General features: G+C 44.3%; 3 protein-coding genes across 3 annotated transcripts in view; all 3 read right to left on the bottom strand.

Moving 5' to 3' along the window:
- Window positions 1-710, bottom strand: part of T265_03384 (hypothetical protein) — a gene marked incomplete at both ends in the record, with an annotated part of 27,152 nt that extends 26,442 nt beyond the window's left edge. Inside the window, one exon of the mRNA XM_009167853.1 lies at window positions 695-710. Coding sequence (XP_009166117.1) covers window positions 695-710 — 16 coding nt within the window. The remainder of the gene's footprint in view (window positions 1-694) is intronic.
- A 10-nt stretch (window positions 711-720) lies between these two features.
- T265_03383 (hypothetical protein) lies at window positions 721-1,572 on the bottom strand (the record flags this gene model as incomplete). Its single annotated transcript, XM_009167852.1, has 2 exons — window positions 721-952; window positions 1,451-1,572. The coding sequence occupies 2 exons, from the start codon at window positions 1,570-1,572 to the stop codon at window positions 721-723; spliced, it is 354 nt and encodes a 117-aa protein (XP_009166116.1).
- Window positions 1,573-4,092: 2,520 nt separating this feature from the next.
- The window catches only part of T265_13230 (hypothetical protein), a gene marked incomplete at both ends in the record, with an annotated part of 17,167 nt that continues 6,522 nt past the window's right edge, over window positions 4,093-14,737 (bottom strand). The window contains 8 exons of the mRNA XM_009167880.1: window positions 4,093-4,316; window positions 4,392-4,488; window positions 5,421-5,564; window positions 6,068-6,412; window positions 8,902-9,263; window positions 11,591-11,852; window positions 12,183-12,392; window positions 12,433-12,645. Coding sequence (XP_009166144.1) covers window positions 4,093-4,316; window positions 4,392-4,488; window positions 5,421-5,564; window positions 6,068-6,412; window positions 8,902-9,263; window positions 11,591-11,852; window positions 12,183-12,392; window positions 12,433-12,645 — 1,857 coding nt within the window. The remainder of the gene's footprint in view (window positions 4,317-4,391; window positions 4,489-5,420; window positions 5,565-6,067; window positions 6,413-8,901; window positions 9,264-11,590; window positions 11,853-12,182; window positions 12,393-12,432; window positions 12,646-14,737) is intronic.

Below are 14,737 nucleotides of genomic sequence, written 5' to 3'. Positions count from 1 at the left end.
AACCTTGTTTAAACTGTGCTAAAATGGATACCAAAAATTAGTGAGTCAAAAAAGCAAGACAGCATTCATTAAGGCTCGCCAAACTGACGTGTCAAGAGAATCGCCGGCGGCACTTAAACTGTGGAACACAATATCAAGAGGCGAAACCGGCGTGCACACGTGAAGAATTGAGCCTCCGGCAAGAACAAGACATCGAGCGTCCCAAGGAAGATGCGAGAGAATTTCACTAAGTAAGGAATCTTAGCGGTATGACCATGAGTGTAGCTTTTTCGGGAAAGATAATACATTAAACAAGGTGGCTCAAGCGGTCATTTTTAGCGTCTGGGATATCTAAAGACAAAACTGGCAAGAACATGATCTCGAACCGCGAAATTTATCCAAAGTATCGGTTAACATAAGCGACTATGACTAATGAACGTCCTTTAAAACAGACTGTTGATTATGCCAGTGATGCCCGGAAAGCTATCACGTCAATGTGATCAAATTGGAAGTATTACTGAAAAAGCATGTGTGACATTCGAAAGTCAGTTCGTTGCTAAACCATGGCACAGAATGGAATCGAAATCCACAAGCATAGGCTCTTAGCATTCCGCTGTTTGAACTAGCCAACGAGGAATACTTTAGGCTGGCAACTGGACATTTATGATAGTGAACAAGGAATAACAATATGAAAAATAGGTGGCATCTAACTTACCTGATCTTCGGTCCATATATGCCTAGCTAAGACGCCTGCGCAGTTGAACAGCCAGACGGTGTTACAGAGGACCCGGAAACTGCTGCTAAATCAACATTGTGCGCAACATTCTTGAGTTTACGTATCTCTTTGGTCGCCCAAACAGCCAAGTTCTTGGTCCGTGATGACTTGGCGCGTCGGCCTCTTTGGAGCACATTAGCTATGGAGTCCACGTCAACGAGGGAAAGGATGCTAGCGCCATATGCAGAAACCAGATCTCTGAAACAGGGGGACATAAAAAATGGAAAAGTGAATGGCAAGAGAATGACAGAGCTAAATTTATTCCCATCATAACTGGTTTGGATTTTCTTGTAGTGGTGTTGTATAAACTAGAAAAAAATGAGTAACCTAGACTAGTGTGATTCGACCAAAAGTACGGGTAATTGATAAAATGATCTCACAAAACAGTACAAAATGGACGGAAAATATGCATCACAATTGGTGATAAGTACGAAAAGGACAGCGCGGTTTTGTCATGCGAGAATTATTTTCAGACATAACCTATGGAAAGAAACTGCTGCATAACCGACATTTTGACTTCTGAATCCGTTTAAGATAAATGAAATGAGAAGCTCCCTTCAACCCGAAAATCAACATGCGCAAACAGTTTTGCTCAAAAGGTTTCTTAAAATCTAAAAAATCGCTGTAGCACTCATCCGTAACTGAGGGCGATGTGATCAGTTTTGGTCCATAACTCGCACTGTTTTAGGGCACCACGTAGCTAGACGATTTGTTACTCCGAAGTACAGGAATGCATCAAAACAGTCTGTGGTTAGTGCACAGCTGAAACAGTCGTTCGTCATCGCCCGCACGTACCGAGTGCAATAGAAACCGACCATCCAGCTGAGCGTCGGATGAGTGGAGTCCGCGCAACTGTGCACTCAGATTTCCTGCAACCACAACGCTATCTTTAGCTCGCCATAAATCGAAAACCGAAATCGTTCGGCTGTAAAGCCCTTTCGGCGCCCATCTACCGTGCCACCCATAGGAAGCACCAGGGCTGGGATACTGCCAGGTTGCCCAAGCCTAGCTAGAAGTAGAGATATAGAGGTCGGATTCGAAGCGCGTCCATATTTGAGAGCAGCGATGCTGCCTTCCCCCGAGGAAGGATGGGTTAGAAAAGGTCGCCTCCGAAAACCGCACACTCTCCGATCACCCAACGGTTGACCATGACCACCGGCTCATTATTCAATACGGTCGAAATACTTTTAGAACCAAAGAGTCCGGTGCTGCTCAAAAGGAAAATGCTGTGCTCAACCGCTTTAGGAGACAGTAATGCCCTACTATCTGCGCCCTCGTGGCAAAACCGACCCTCTAGAACCAAGTAGGTCAGAATATTGAGTCATTGGTTCCTCAAGAAAATCCTAACAGCCGCTGTTTCGCGATCCAGAATTTTGATTCAGAGGCTAGGGCCATGGCCCTAGAACAAAACTCCACATCCTCCCACTGCCTCGTGGATCAGACTTTTGAGTCAAAGGCTCAAGATGACATACCTCAACTAAGTCCCCGTCTTTGGCCTGGCCAACCGGGAAGCATCATGTGCTCTTGCAGCTCTTCGCTCACCGACCTTCCCCCTCATTCCCTCCCAACCCATCGTACAGTGCAGTGCAATCAACTTCCTAGTCACTGTCCCGTGTATCAAACATCGCCCAGAAAAATAAACCAAAATAATCACCTACTAACCTCAAAAGATCTGATCCACGTTACAGCCTTTAATGTCCGCACTCAATGCTGAAACCGAACTTTCCCTCTACCGATGTATGTTGTGTCTCCGAAACACGCATTAAGACCCTACTTCGGTCGTGCTCTTCAAGCCATTTGGGACGAGCCCAAGCCACATTTCTCTCTTCGGGTATCGTCAGCAACTTTGGCAGTGTCTGGCGACGGAAGGTGTCCCTTCAAGATTCCCCTCCCTTATGAGGGTACTGTATCCCAACTCCTGTGGGCGCGTACGAGTATACGGGAAGCTTTCACCTGAGTTCACCACATCCGGTGGTGTGAGACAAGGCTGCCCCATTTTCCCTTACCCCTTCAACCTTGTTATTGATACGCTGCTTGAAACTTCTCCGCAGGCCTCTGAAGCCTCGGGAGAGGAAATGATCATGGGACTTTCACTCACAAACACTGAGTATGCAGACGATACTGTTCACCTTGGTTCCGATCCTCCCCAAATGCGAACAATTTTGAATAACCTAAACAACTTCGGTACGGTTTCGCATGCACTTCACACCTACAATGTGTAAAGTACTACTACAAGACTGGGTGGGATCACACCCACACCCCATGCTTGTAGGTGAGCCAATCGACGTGGTAGTTAAATTGGTTTACCTGGGCAGTTCCGGTGGACTGGCTGGAGATGAGATTATTTCTCAAATCGGAAACGCCAGGGCAGCTTTCGCCAATCTCCGACAGTTATGGCGCGACATAACGTGAGCTTGTCTGTCAAATGAACAGTTTACACTACGGCGTTGCTATCCATACTGCTTTGTGGATCCGACGTCTGGCCTCCACGCGCAGCAAAACATACGAAAGATGTCAGTGTTTGATCATCGGTGTCCCCGCAGCATTGGTCAGGTCTGGTGGGAACATCGAATTAGTAATGCTGGTGTACGTCAGATGGTCTTAGGAAGAAGGAACTCTCCCGCGGTAGATGAATTACTCACGCTTCATAGGTTGCGCTGGTTGGCTCATGTACCCCGCATGCCAGAAGACCGTCTGCCTCACAAAGCTCGTTTTTCTCAGCCCTGTGCTGAGTGGAAGCGACCGAGAGGTGGGCAGCATATGACCTGACAACAAATTACGAAAACACTAACCAGTAAACTTGGTCGGGTGGGCAACCGCCGCCTCCCTGGATGGGGGCCCTGGGACTCAAATCACCAGTGGTTAATGTCACCGATGAAAATGACCCAATCGCGCAGTCGGTGGCGCTCGTCCATCAAAGCTATCGCCTTCAATGCGTGGCTACCCAATTTCCCAACAAACTGAACATGCCTTCGCCTCCAAAGCTTGGTTGAATGTTCCACTGGCGTTTCGCAAATTATGCATTACTTCTTAACGCGACCCAATCAACAGCACCCAATGGTTACTAAATATTACTAGGTAACAAAAATCAAATGAAAATTGGCGTCCTTTGAGATGCGACGAAGTCAATTTGAAGAGTCGCCATCCCATAGAAATCGATCGAACTTTGCTGAAATGTCCTACTGACTACTTTAAACTGCAGTGCGTTTGTCGACCCTGTAAGAGAGCATCTATAGCTTCTGTAGTTACGGCCTTCATTGAACGGTTTAAGGTCCATCAGCTGTGATCACCAGATTCATTTGTAACAAGATTCGTTATTTGCAACGCTAAGCCAACACGATATGAGAAATGACAGTATCAAGACACCATAGGAAGCCACTCATAAAGTGAATCAGTACAAGACGGCATAAATCGCTTGAAAGTAGAGAATAAACGTACCCGATCAAACCACAGGATGCCGAAATCAATTCGTCCGTTGTGATGGAGTCCACATTGATGTGTTCGATGAAAGACAGAATATGAGGTACATGGGAGGCGACAAATTCCAGTGCTGCGGTTGCTCCTGTAAGCAAACAAAGAAATTTGTAAATTGGGTTTGATTTGAAGGACAAGGGAAACCACTGAGGAAAGAACTTACGGGGCCCGTCTCCCTTCAGACCTTGAACAATGCCTGTGTACGCTTCAAGACAACTGGTGCGTAGCGAATTCAAGTATTCAACCATATCCGGATCGGTCTTTTAGAGGAAAAACGAATAATAAAGGAGAGATAAGTGAGCATATAAGCTGTTGTCAAGTAGATCTAATGTGCATGTCAAAAGCCAAAAGGTAGAAGGTAACAGCTCTCCAATTCACTCGCTTGACAGTGGCGTCTCAATGAAGTGATCAGATAACCTCCATGAATATCGCAGAATGAAACAAGAAACCGCACACAGCTGCAATATAGTGACACTTATATGTATCTGCAAATACAATTCCGTGCCAGAAGGTTGGTATTCATGTGGATAGACCTAGGCTCACTTGTTCACACAGACGCGGGGGTTGTGCGCGCGGTTAGGGGAGTATGCCTTCATGTTAGTCAACATAATCCCTATCGGAACTGATAACAATCGTTAGTATCAAGTGAACATCGGCTTGAATTTTATATCAGCCTTCTGCAACACCTGGTACCACCAGTATCACACAGTCTTCACGTGAGCATTTTACCTGTATACGCTGTGTGAGTATTCTCACCGAAGAATATGTGCAACATGTTGTCCTATCAAGATGACAGGAGTCATTAGACGATGTCAGTCTGTGACAATTAACCACAATTATCTGAATAAAATAGTTACAGGCACAGAAATTTATAAAATGGGTAAAACTAAAAAGCACTAAAAAATTTACATGTATATGAATGAAGTTATCGGTAAGAACAAACAAAACAAGCATCATCTACTGATAGCGAATAGGTGATTCATCTGGAAACCCTGGGCGGATCTAAAGAAGATTCTGTTATATGGACTGACCAATCGATAAAAATGAAACAATGCTCATTCAAGGGAGATTATTTTCGGCTGAAGTCAAACGTATAGATTGGATAAACCCTCACCAATCAACAATCAAAATGAAGAAAGTATTCAAACGATGTAAGTCAAACCTAAGTGACTTTCAGTTTACTTCAACTTACCAGATTGACTTCGGCTTGAGTGGCTTGCTTCAGCGTCTCCATTACTAACGGAAGGTAGGTAAGAAATTCCGAGCCCAGTGCAAGAGACAAATCTCCGAAGGTGGAAATGATAGCTGGCCTTAGGGACTTATCTGCATTGACATTCTGGAGTGGGAGAGTCGAAACGAAAAAGAAGGGTTCTTCAACTGTGCGTATCAATTGCAAATGCATGGAAGCATTGGTGGCAAATGGGTTGGAAAACTTACTTTGCCAAAAGACCATAAACCGACTTGAGGTATGATGAACTACTAGGAAATAAGTAAATCGAGTTCAGGCATGAACAACGCAAGTTAGTGATGGTCGGTCGCTTCAGCTACAATGCCCGCAAAAATGCCATCACGGGAAAGGGGATACATAGCTTTTATTCTGAGGAACGGCCTGAAACATTGCGCATGTTACTGACTCCCGGGAAAAGTTTAATTCCCCTGGTTAGGATCACTCTTATAGGGTCGCCGTGTGGTGGCGACAACCGGTGGAATGACCGTGAGCAAGAAATCATCGAACTTCCCTTACAACGTAGCAAAAAAAAGCAAGCACACCCAGTGTATATATGTTGAATATATAAGTTGTATTTGTGTTTCTGGCTGCGGGCATAGCTTCAGTCTTACCTGCAAAATATCCATCAATATGACAAATAGACCTTCACAATGGCCCACGATGTGTTTGTTCAACACACGACACATATCCCCCAGAAGTCCAACGGCATTTACGCAGACCTGTGTGTCACGGAAATTTTGCAAACACATGACAAGGATAGGCATGAAAGCATCCAGATACTTGAGAAATGCTTCTCCAACAGCTTCGAGCAAGGCGGAAACGGCCAGCAAAGCGTCTTCATGTACTCCCTGATTGAGAGTTTTTTTACGTTCTCCATTTACCAATGCTTGATCACCACTACCTTCAGCCACAGAAATGGCTGTGGAGCGGAACATGGACATGAGCGCTACCATCACCTAGACAAGGAAATACAAAGTACGTTGAAGTCGTGAGATGAAGCGGTGAAAAGAGAGAAGAGCTGCAGGGAAACAGATGGTCTAATACACATTCTAAAGCAACGGAGCAACGATCCACATTGAGAAGTACAGGATGGAAACCAACCGGAAATCAGAACAAGGCGGTGGGACGCGTGGGTGTATGCGAGACGGTAAGCTCCGCGAAACCCTGTTTGACTATTAGGCGTTTAAACGTGACCCACATGGTTGAAAAACATTAGCATTTCGCGAAGTATGGCGGTCACGGTCACCGATACCTTCGGAGCAATGCAGAGTCAGTTTACGGTGCATAGTAGACTCACGTCATACCACCACTCCTCACAGGGGCTTTTGCAAACGGATTTTTAATACGCCCATCTTTATACAGTCACACCATCGATATATGTCATCCGTTATCTAAGTCTGGCTTATTGTGTAACAGAAAACACGTGATCTATAAGGAAAGCACCTATGCCATTGTCGCCACACATGTATGTTTGATTTTTGTCACCAGCACCTGATAAACGTGCGAATTCGCTCACTTTACCGATTCGTCCGCATGCATATTTAATCATCGGACCATATCGGTTTGAGAGTCTTCAACTCAGTCGAATAGTAGTGAACGATGGAGCACATCAGCAAAACGTTCCGGTGGAGTCTTCTGACAGCGTTGGTGAAAAAGACGTACACAAAAGCCACAAATGGTGTGAAAGCATTAAGAAGACACTGGTGGCTGTGGTACGACTGTTGACGCTCAATTAGAAGCGAATCGAGTGCTGCGTCAGCGGAGTCCATGAAACCAGCGCAACTATGAGATGAACATGGTCGGGCGTCATATAGGCAACAAAGGGAGGAAGAGGAAGAAAGCAACCACTCATGTGCATGAGGCAGTAGCACCAGCATACAATGGATAGCTGTGATCCTGCTGATATAAACGATATCGCAGACCGTCATTAGTTCGTTCTAGTGAGTGTGTTGACAAAGCACAAACTTGAAATGGATGCAGTAGCAAAACGGTGAAGCAGATATTCAAAACCAAGGGTACTAAAGATTGGTGTATGATAATGCGGATGACCAGAAGCTGTACGGCAAAGAAAAACATCGAAAAATGTGGTCGTTTTCTCAGGTTTACGAATTCGGCAACGTGAAGGATAGCCTTCTAGATACGAGCTTGCCAAATAGTTTACAAATTCCCTAAACAAAAGCAAGGCTATTGCCGTCAATAATGTTATGAAGAAAAGCCGCAGGTGGCGAAATAGTTATGCACTGAGAATGCCTTGCGACTCATGTTTGCAACTTTGGTTGTATGAAACTAATCGGTTTGATACGGAACTGTATGAAAACTTCATATCGTTAGAGTCATTCTGGCCTATCATATTTTATTTAAAAAAACGGGTAGCGACGTTACAACCAGATGAACTGCATCTACTTTCTCCAGATCCGAGAATTTTCTCCAAAATGAAGCGGTCATTAACCGTTTCGACCACTAATCATTGTGTCCACTTCTGTGAAAAGAGCTCCTTACTTGGAATGGACCAGGGAACTAAGCGAAACGCTAGGAAGGAGTTCTATACTGGGTAGCCAATTCTGATTTAGTTAAAAGAACGACTGAGATAAAAAAAACCACTATTATTCTTGTCCTAGTCACTGAATACTATTGCGTTCAGCTTAGCCCGAAGAGTCCTGCAGATCTGATGAGCACGGATCAAAGAGTAGAAAAACTAAACGAGTGGCAGAAATAGGAGTTTGAAATCTAGACCGGTCCGCTCAACGGTCTCCTGAAGTCAAGGGTCCGATAACCAAGCACTACATCCCCATAATTAGCTTTTTGCAACGTAGGGTCGGTTCTCTGTGCCTCTAAAGCATAGTATATCAACACATCCAATGCTTTGCATTCATTGTCTCCAGATTCTGTGTAGTTAGGTCAGTCAAACCTTAGTCGATTTAAGTCGAACGGTTCGTCCGAGAAGTTCATGATCTAGTAGTTAAAGTGAATTCTGCCTGCTTCTACGGGTCGCCCCTGTTTGTTCAGTCGCACACTAAGACGCGGTAGAATATACCTTGCGTACCAATGTGGCGAAAATGGATCAACCATGGAGAACAAGCAACAAAATGAAACCGTGCATTAACTGGTGAAAAGGGGATCGGCCACATTATCGGGGATGCTGGAAAACGCATTACTGAATGACAACAGAGGGTTGGACGAGGCCCATAGATCCTTTACGATGTTTGTAATGAAGAATGCATATTGGTACACCGCATACATTACACTCCACAGTTACGTGGTGGTGAAAAAGATCAAGGGAATGAAACTCTCGGATTCCTAGATATGTTTCGGGCACAAGCTAATCTGACGAGAAAGCAATTGTCACCTGTCCCGAAAGTCATTGAATATGGAACAGGACATAATCAGAATTGGCTACTGGGATACCCGGGCATTTGGAAATAAACAAGAAACAATTAAATAGTACCTTGTCCGAAATAGCTGGTGCATCTTCTTTGCTGATTTTACGAAGGACCGATTGCAAAGTTCCACAGAGCAGTGACTGCAAGTCATTGAACTGAGCTCTGTCCTGTGTGGAGGCCAACTGATTCTCAAGTCCAATAACTGATTCCAACCGTTCAAGAACAACTACTGTGACGCGTTGCACCTCTCCGTAGCAGTCTTGAGCGGCGGAGCGCATTAGTGCCATGAGAGCGGAATAAGCAGCATTTCGCAAATTGTGTTGTCCACCATCCGGTCGACTCGATGTGGCGAGAAGTCGTTCCGTAATTGCGTTGAAATATTGGGACAGTGCGTACGTTTTCGGCTCGCCGGAACCGCCAGCATGATCTATCAATGTTGGAATGTGTAGTAAAGATCTTGGGAGTCCTTTCTGTGTGTGAAACCCTCCAAAAGATTATGCCAGTTGTAAAACAGAGGAATACTGTTTGTAGAAAACGTGGACAGCCAGTCGTCAAAACTCAAACTTCAGCACATGTACTCATAAATGGTGAGAGATATTTAGCGTCGACTATAGTGCGCCAATAAGAGACGATATCTCTCCATTCTTCTCACTGAACCATGCAGATGTTTGCTTTAAAGATCTCGCCACACATTCAGGGCTACTTTCTTCATTTCAGCCTTCTTTGACCCTTCCGAAATTCCGACTGAGGAGCTTTTTCAGCTCCATACAAGATCCACTATTATGCCCGTGTTTTCTAACAAGCATACGCTTGTATACGTTCAAGGTAGTGTGGTAGACAAGTATTCAAGAAATAGTCATCTTTTTGAATAGGCATGACCAGCATGGGAGCAGCCACACTGTAACAGAATTATTTCTACTCGTTAGCTATCTTGATGTAGAAATCGACCGACACCGTACCGTCTGGAACCACCAAGCCATAAGCATCCGTAATAAGAGTGGAACTTCAGACGTACAATCACCTTCATCGTAGCATCAGTTATTGTGAATGCCCTCCAGTTGCTTTCATTCCCTACCGATATAAAAACAAGGTACCTACATTGTCCGAATTGCACTTTCTCAATTAAACAACCCATCATTCAATTCCACAAGATATAAAGTTCTAGTGATGTAACTGTGCTTCACATGCACTCTGGTCAACCAAAAAGGCTTCCTCATATTCATGGGTTTCAGGTGTGAACGACTTAACAGCATAGCTTGTACACGTTCAAACTATGAGGCATTTTATATTCGAGTTACTTATTACATAGCAATTCGCAGTTCTCAGTCACCTCCACTTCACACCGCGGTAGCCATCTGTTTCTCTTGTACTCTACCTACAGAGATTGGTCCGAAAAAGGGCTTGCCGAAGGTTTCGAGGGCTGGGATACTGCCAAGTTGCCCAAGCCGAGACAAGAGAAGATGAGAGACAGATGTCGGGTTCGAACCACGGACCTTCCGGTCAGTGAATCCGCACTCTAACCACTTGGACCAAATCCTTATGAAATAAGTTGTACACTGCCGGTCTTTCAGGATATTTGACCACTAATCTAAATGACAAACTTCCGAAAAGAACAAGATGCGAATGGTCGTAATCTATCTCGTTGCAATAAACGATGACGTAATATACTTTCGAACAAGGAAGTGTAGGCACCCTCGATAATTCGAAATAAAATCTGGTACACCTTATGATCGAAAGCATAGGTAGGTTTACAAACCGAGTTTTAGCTACATTGCGATGAGCACAGGCAGAATGATACTGCAAGAATTTAACAAATTAACGCCGTCACAAAGCGCACCATCGAATCGGCTGCGGGATAAGTAGCTTAAGTCTTGCTGATCCGTCTTATTCTGCAGAGAGTTCTATCATACGCAGCTAAAATCAATGAAAGTGCAGTTGACCCAAGAAACATCGAAAATCCTAGAACTCATCCACGCAAAAGTACCACGAAATGGTCAGGGGGTTGTGGAACTAAGTCACATTTATCAAATTTGTGATACTGACTTAAGCAATTCATTTCATGTTTAACAGACAATGATGTGATGTGCCCATCCAAGAGAACCTAACTTTAAAAGAGGCCACTTGCAGTGATGATTTCCCGAAGAAAATACTTCACGTTAACGTAGCCACACCAGTGGTGACAACTGCATTTAGAAGTATGATATGAAAATTCCATGTTTCGGGGTTGATATTGTTTGAATATCAACAGCTGGATGCAGGTTTGATAACGTTGGGTAGAAGATTTGTTCACATATTTTGGATGCACAACAGCGACAAATTGTGTATTCACTGACAGGGAAACAATACTGCTTTTCAGAATGATGTATCTCACAGTAACATCTTGAGCTACTTTCGAAACCTAATAAACGTAAACCAGAACTGAAAGATGGCAGAAAATTTGTATATGAAATTCAACTCCGATCCGACTGTTCTCGAACCATATGACGAAAGTGGGCATCCTGGTATCGTTTGAGAATGTGATGTGCTGACGTGAAGCGTGACATATAGGAACCCATGTGCATTACAGGGAGTTCAAAACTACCCCCACACTCACATACTTCCGGTTAGAGTTTCATGTCAGTCGTATTCTGAACCAGTAAGATCAGTGTCTCGTAAAACAGCCACCCTGGGGAAAAGCAGCATAACGATTTTGAAAACCGTAAAAAAGCACGTTCTCAATTAGGTGCGACCACATTAAGGTGAAAATTATCTCACCTGCCACTTCTCCAGAAGCCACGTCGTAGGCACTCTCCGCCAAACTCGAAATGGCCCAACAGACATTGGCTGCAACTCGTGGTTCGGAGGAAAGCCCCTCGACCAAACCACTCAGTAAGGGAACTAGATACACATCTTGCAAGGCAACCTCAGGAAGCGTTTCACAAACACGACCGATTGTCCATGCAGCCGTGTCACGCACAGCCGCTGACTCATCCCGCAAAAGTTCGATTATAACTGGCATCGCGGACTCCACGAGGGGCTAGAATGACAGACAGTAATAAGAACAGACCACTCATGGCAAACAGTATGTGTCGAAAACCTAGCTAGCAATAAAAAGGATAATAACAAAGACCAAATGACTAAGGTATGATGCGCCAGACGTTCCAGGATGCGTCCGGCACCAACAAGTCTTAGAAAGTAAATTTCCTGCACACACAGCGCACCTCGGCACGTGACGTACAAGCAATCAAAAAATGCAACTAAGTTAGATAACGAAGATGAATATCTTACACAAGAAATGGGGCTTTGATAATTGTGCCGAAATGTGGAAGCTAATTGTGAAAATGTCAAAAATTCGCTAGTCACTCACCTTTAACGCAGTAGGATTGGGGCCTTCCAAAATACTGCCGAAGCTCATAACAGCAGCATCTCGGTAGCGCCAGTCTGGTTTCTTTATGTTTTCTTTCACAAACGGAATCACCAAATCGACGATGGCATCTTCACAACATTGTGCCAAAAGCATGAGGCAAACACCAGCGGCTTTACTTGGGTTCCATTCATCATCATCCATTGACTCGTCCTATGTAGAAAAAGTAAACGAGGAACTGAATAACGAATACCTGGTGAGCGAGGATCTCCATCAATATTGGGGTGATGAACTGCAGCGCGCCTTTAGCGTAGAACATACTGGATACAGCTGGCGGTTGACCTTTCTCATAACACTCCGCAGCGTCGATGGCGAGATCGATTTCTTCGTCACAGACAGTGGACCAAAATTCAATTCCTTGTAGGGCAACTTCGGGTATACTGTCCTTCATGGCATCCAAGGTAATCTTCAACAAGAGAATAATAAGCAGGCACACTGTATAACATGCAATCTAGTCAGTATACTGAAACATGACAAATTTCGACGTCTGGGGATAACGGGTTTATGAAAGAATCCCGAATGGAAAACGAAAACTTAAGGAAGAAATTATTCAGCTTACCTGAAGAAGAATATCAATCACCACCCAGCAGCATTACTGCTAGGTTCCATGGTCAAGGTACAGCATAGTCTACATTCCGGAAAATTTCAACTGTGAACGGGTGCACCGAGGTACCGGTGATTAGAAACCAGGTATGAGTTAATTTGGTTAAAATGCTTGGGGCCAAACAACTAAGGTAGTCGCCCCCAAGCAAGCATTCACAAGAGACCACCACCCTCCTCAATCACAAACACTTTACTCTGGTTTCATGATATTTAACTTGAAAAAGATAGCCTTTGGATATCCACACTTCACTGATGGTGTCCCTTTGGGTTTCGGTGGCATTCATTTTAATGATTCTGAACTGAGGATTTCAGACTTGTGACATTTTCAAATGTCAAGGCATGTTAGAATGTAGCCATAAATTAGTAATCCAGGATATTAACAAAAAGGGCCGTTTGCATCCTGTCAACTGAGAGTATTTTTAAACCACGGCGGTAATACGAGAGACATGTGGTCGTCCACTGTCAAACACAGCATGTAAGGTGTTGTCAACGAACCACAAATATGATCAGCAAGTGCTCGATATTTTCTACCATACTGCGACTTTGTGCAACCACTACATTACCGTAAACCTAAAGCTGTCCACCTTCAGGCCTTCCCATGTGTCGTCACTGCCTCCCATTGTTTAGAGAAGACCTCTGATGATGTAATTAGCGTGAAATAAAAGACGTTCAAAATGCACATTCTATCAACACCAGATAAACCTGCAACGCATGTGATAGGGTGGCAAAAGGTGGAACGATATTCCCGAAACTACGCTGTTACATTTACTGCAAGTCAACTGGAATACATGCGGCTGCAAAGGTAGGTTATGCTCTCCCTATCTCCTCCACACTCGATCACCTCGTCAGTAAGCACATGGTCTTGTGGTCTTGGTATTCTTGTTGTAATTCGTAATTGCCAAGTGCAGGCTAAATTGCCAAGCTGAATTAGATGGGCTGAATAAAATGATTTCGGAAGGTTCTCATCTAAGTATATCAACATCGTAAGTGTAAGTAAAACCTGCGAGTGGACGCATTCATCCCCAGTGTGGGTTTCAAGCGACGCATCAGTAAATAGCTGAAGAAAAGAAGGCAGCTTGTTTGATACCTTTGGAAGCGGTGGAGCAGGTCAGGGCTTTCTTCTGTACCTGTACGCATCCAAAAGTAGTATTGGAGATAACAATCTGAATAGGGCGGCGGGACACAAACACGGTTTCCGGCCATGAAGGAAAGAAATGCAGCCTTCAGATCAGGAAAGTAATAGTGTTGTGCCAGAGCTGCTGATGTTGCCAACTCACCCAGCTTGACTCCCACGACCTTTCCAACGATCGACCAAGTTTAAAGCTGATGCCACACAGGCGCTGTTACTATTAAATTGATTCCAAGGTGACTTTCGCATATATTACTACACAAGAATCCGAGCGGGAGCAATTTACTTATCAGAATATTCAATGTCAGGTCACCACATCGGGGATACTGTTACCATTGAGTTAGACGGAGAAATGTAAGGTGAAGACAGGACAGCCACCGAATAGGACTACAGGGACTGAAATTGGAAAAAGAAACTTCTAAGAACAAGCCGGTAGTATGCATAAAATTATCCACCGATACTGCGGTATGTGATCACACACTGCCGGTCTATATTCAAATGAATAATATTGTGATTGCATTTTATTACCGATAGATTTGGGATAGCTTAGCTCGATACTGTTGTCCGAAAGCCTGTTGGAGATGACAGTACTTGACTTGCCATCGATATACGCCACTCGGAATGGAAACGAATTGACGCTGGGACCTGTACTATAATTCGATAGTCTGGATTTATGGGCCCAGAGCGAATGGCACGTCCACAATAAAGCTCTCCATATCTAGTCCATAACCACATAATTCAGCTGAGTCCGAAAATCATTTCCATT

This window comes from Opisthorchis viverrini (assembly GCF_000715545.1).
Source record: "Opisthorchis viverrini unplaced genomic scaffold opera_v5_48, whole genome shotgun sequence".
In the NCBI taxonomy this organism is placed as follows: domain Eukaryota; kingdom Metazoa; phylum Platyhelminthes; class Trematoda; order Opisthorchiida; family Opisthorchiidae; genus Opisthorchis; species Opisthorchis viverrini.
The sequence above is the reverse complement of the archived record's forward strand: the minus strand, read 5'-3'. Positions and strand labels throughout refer to the sequence as shown.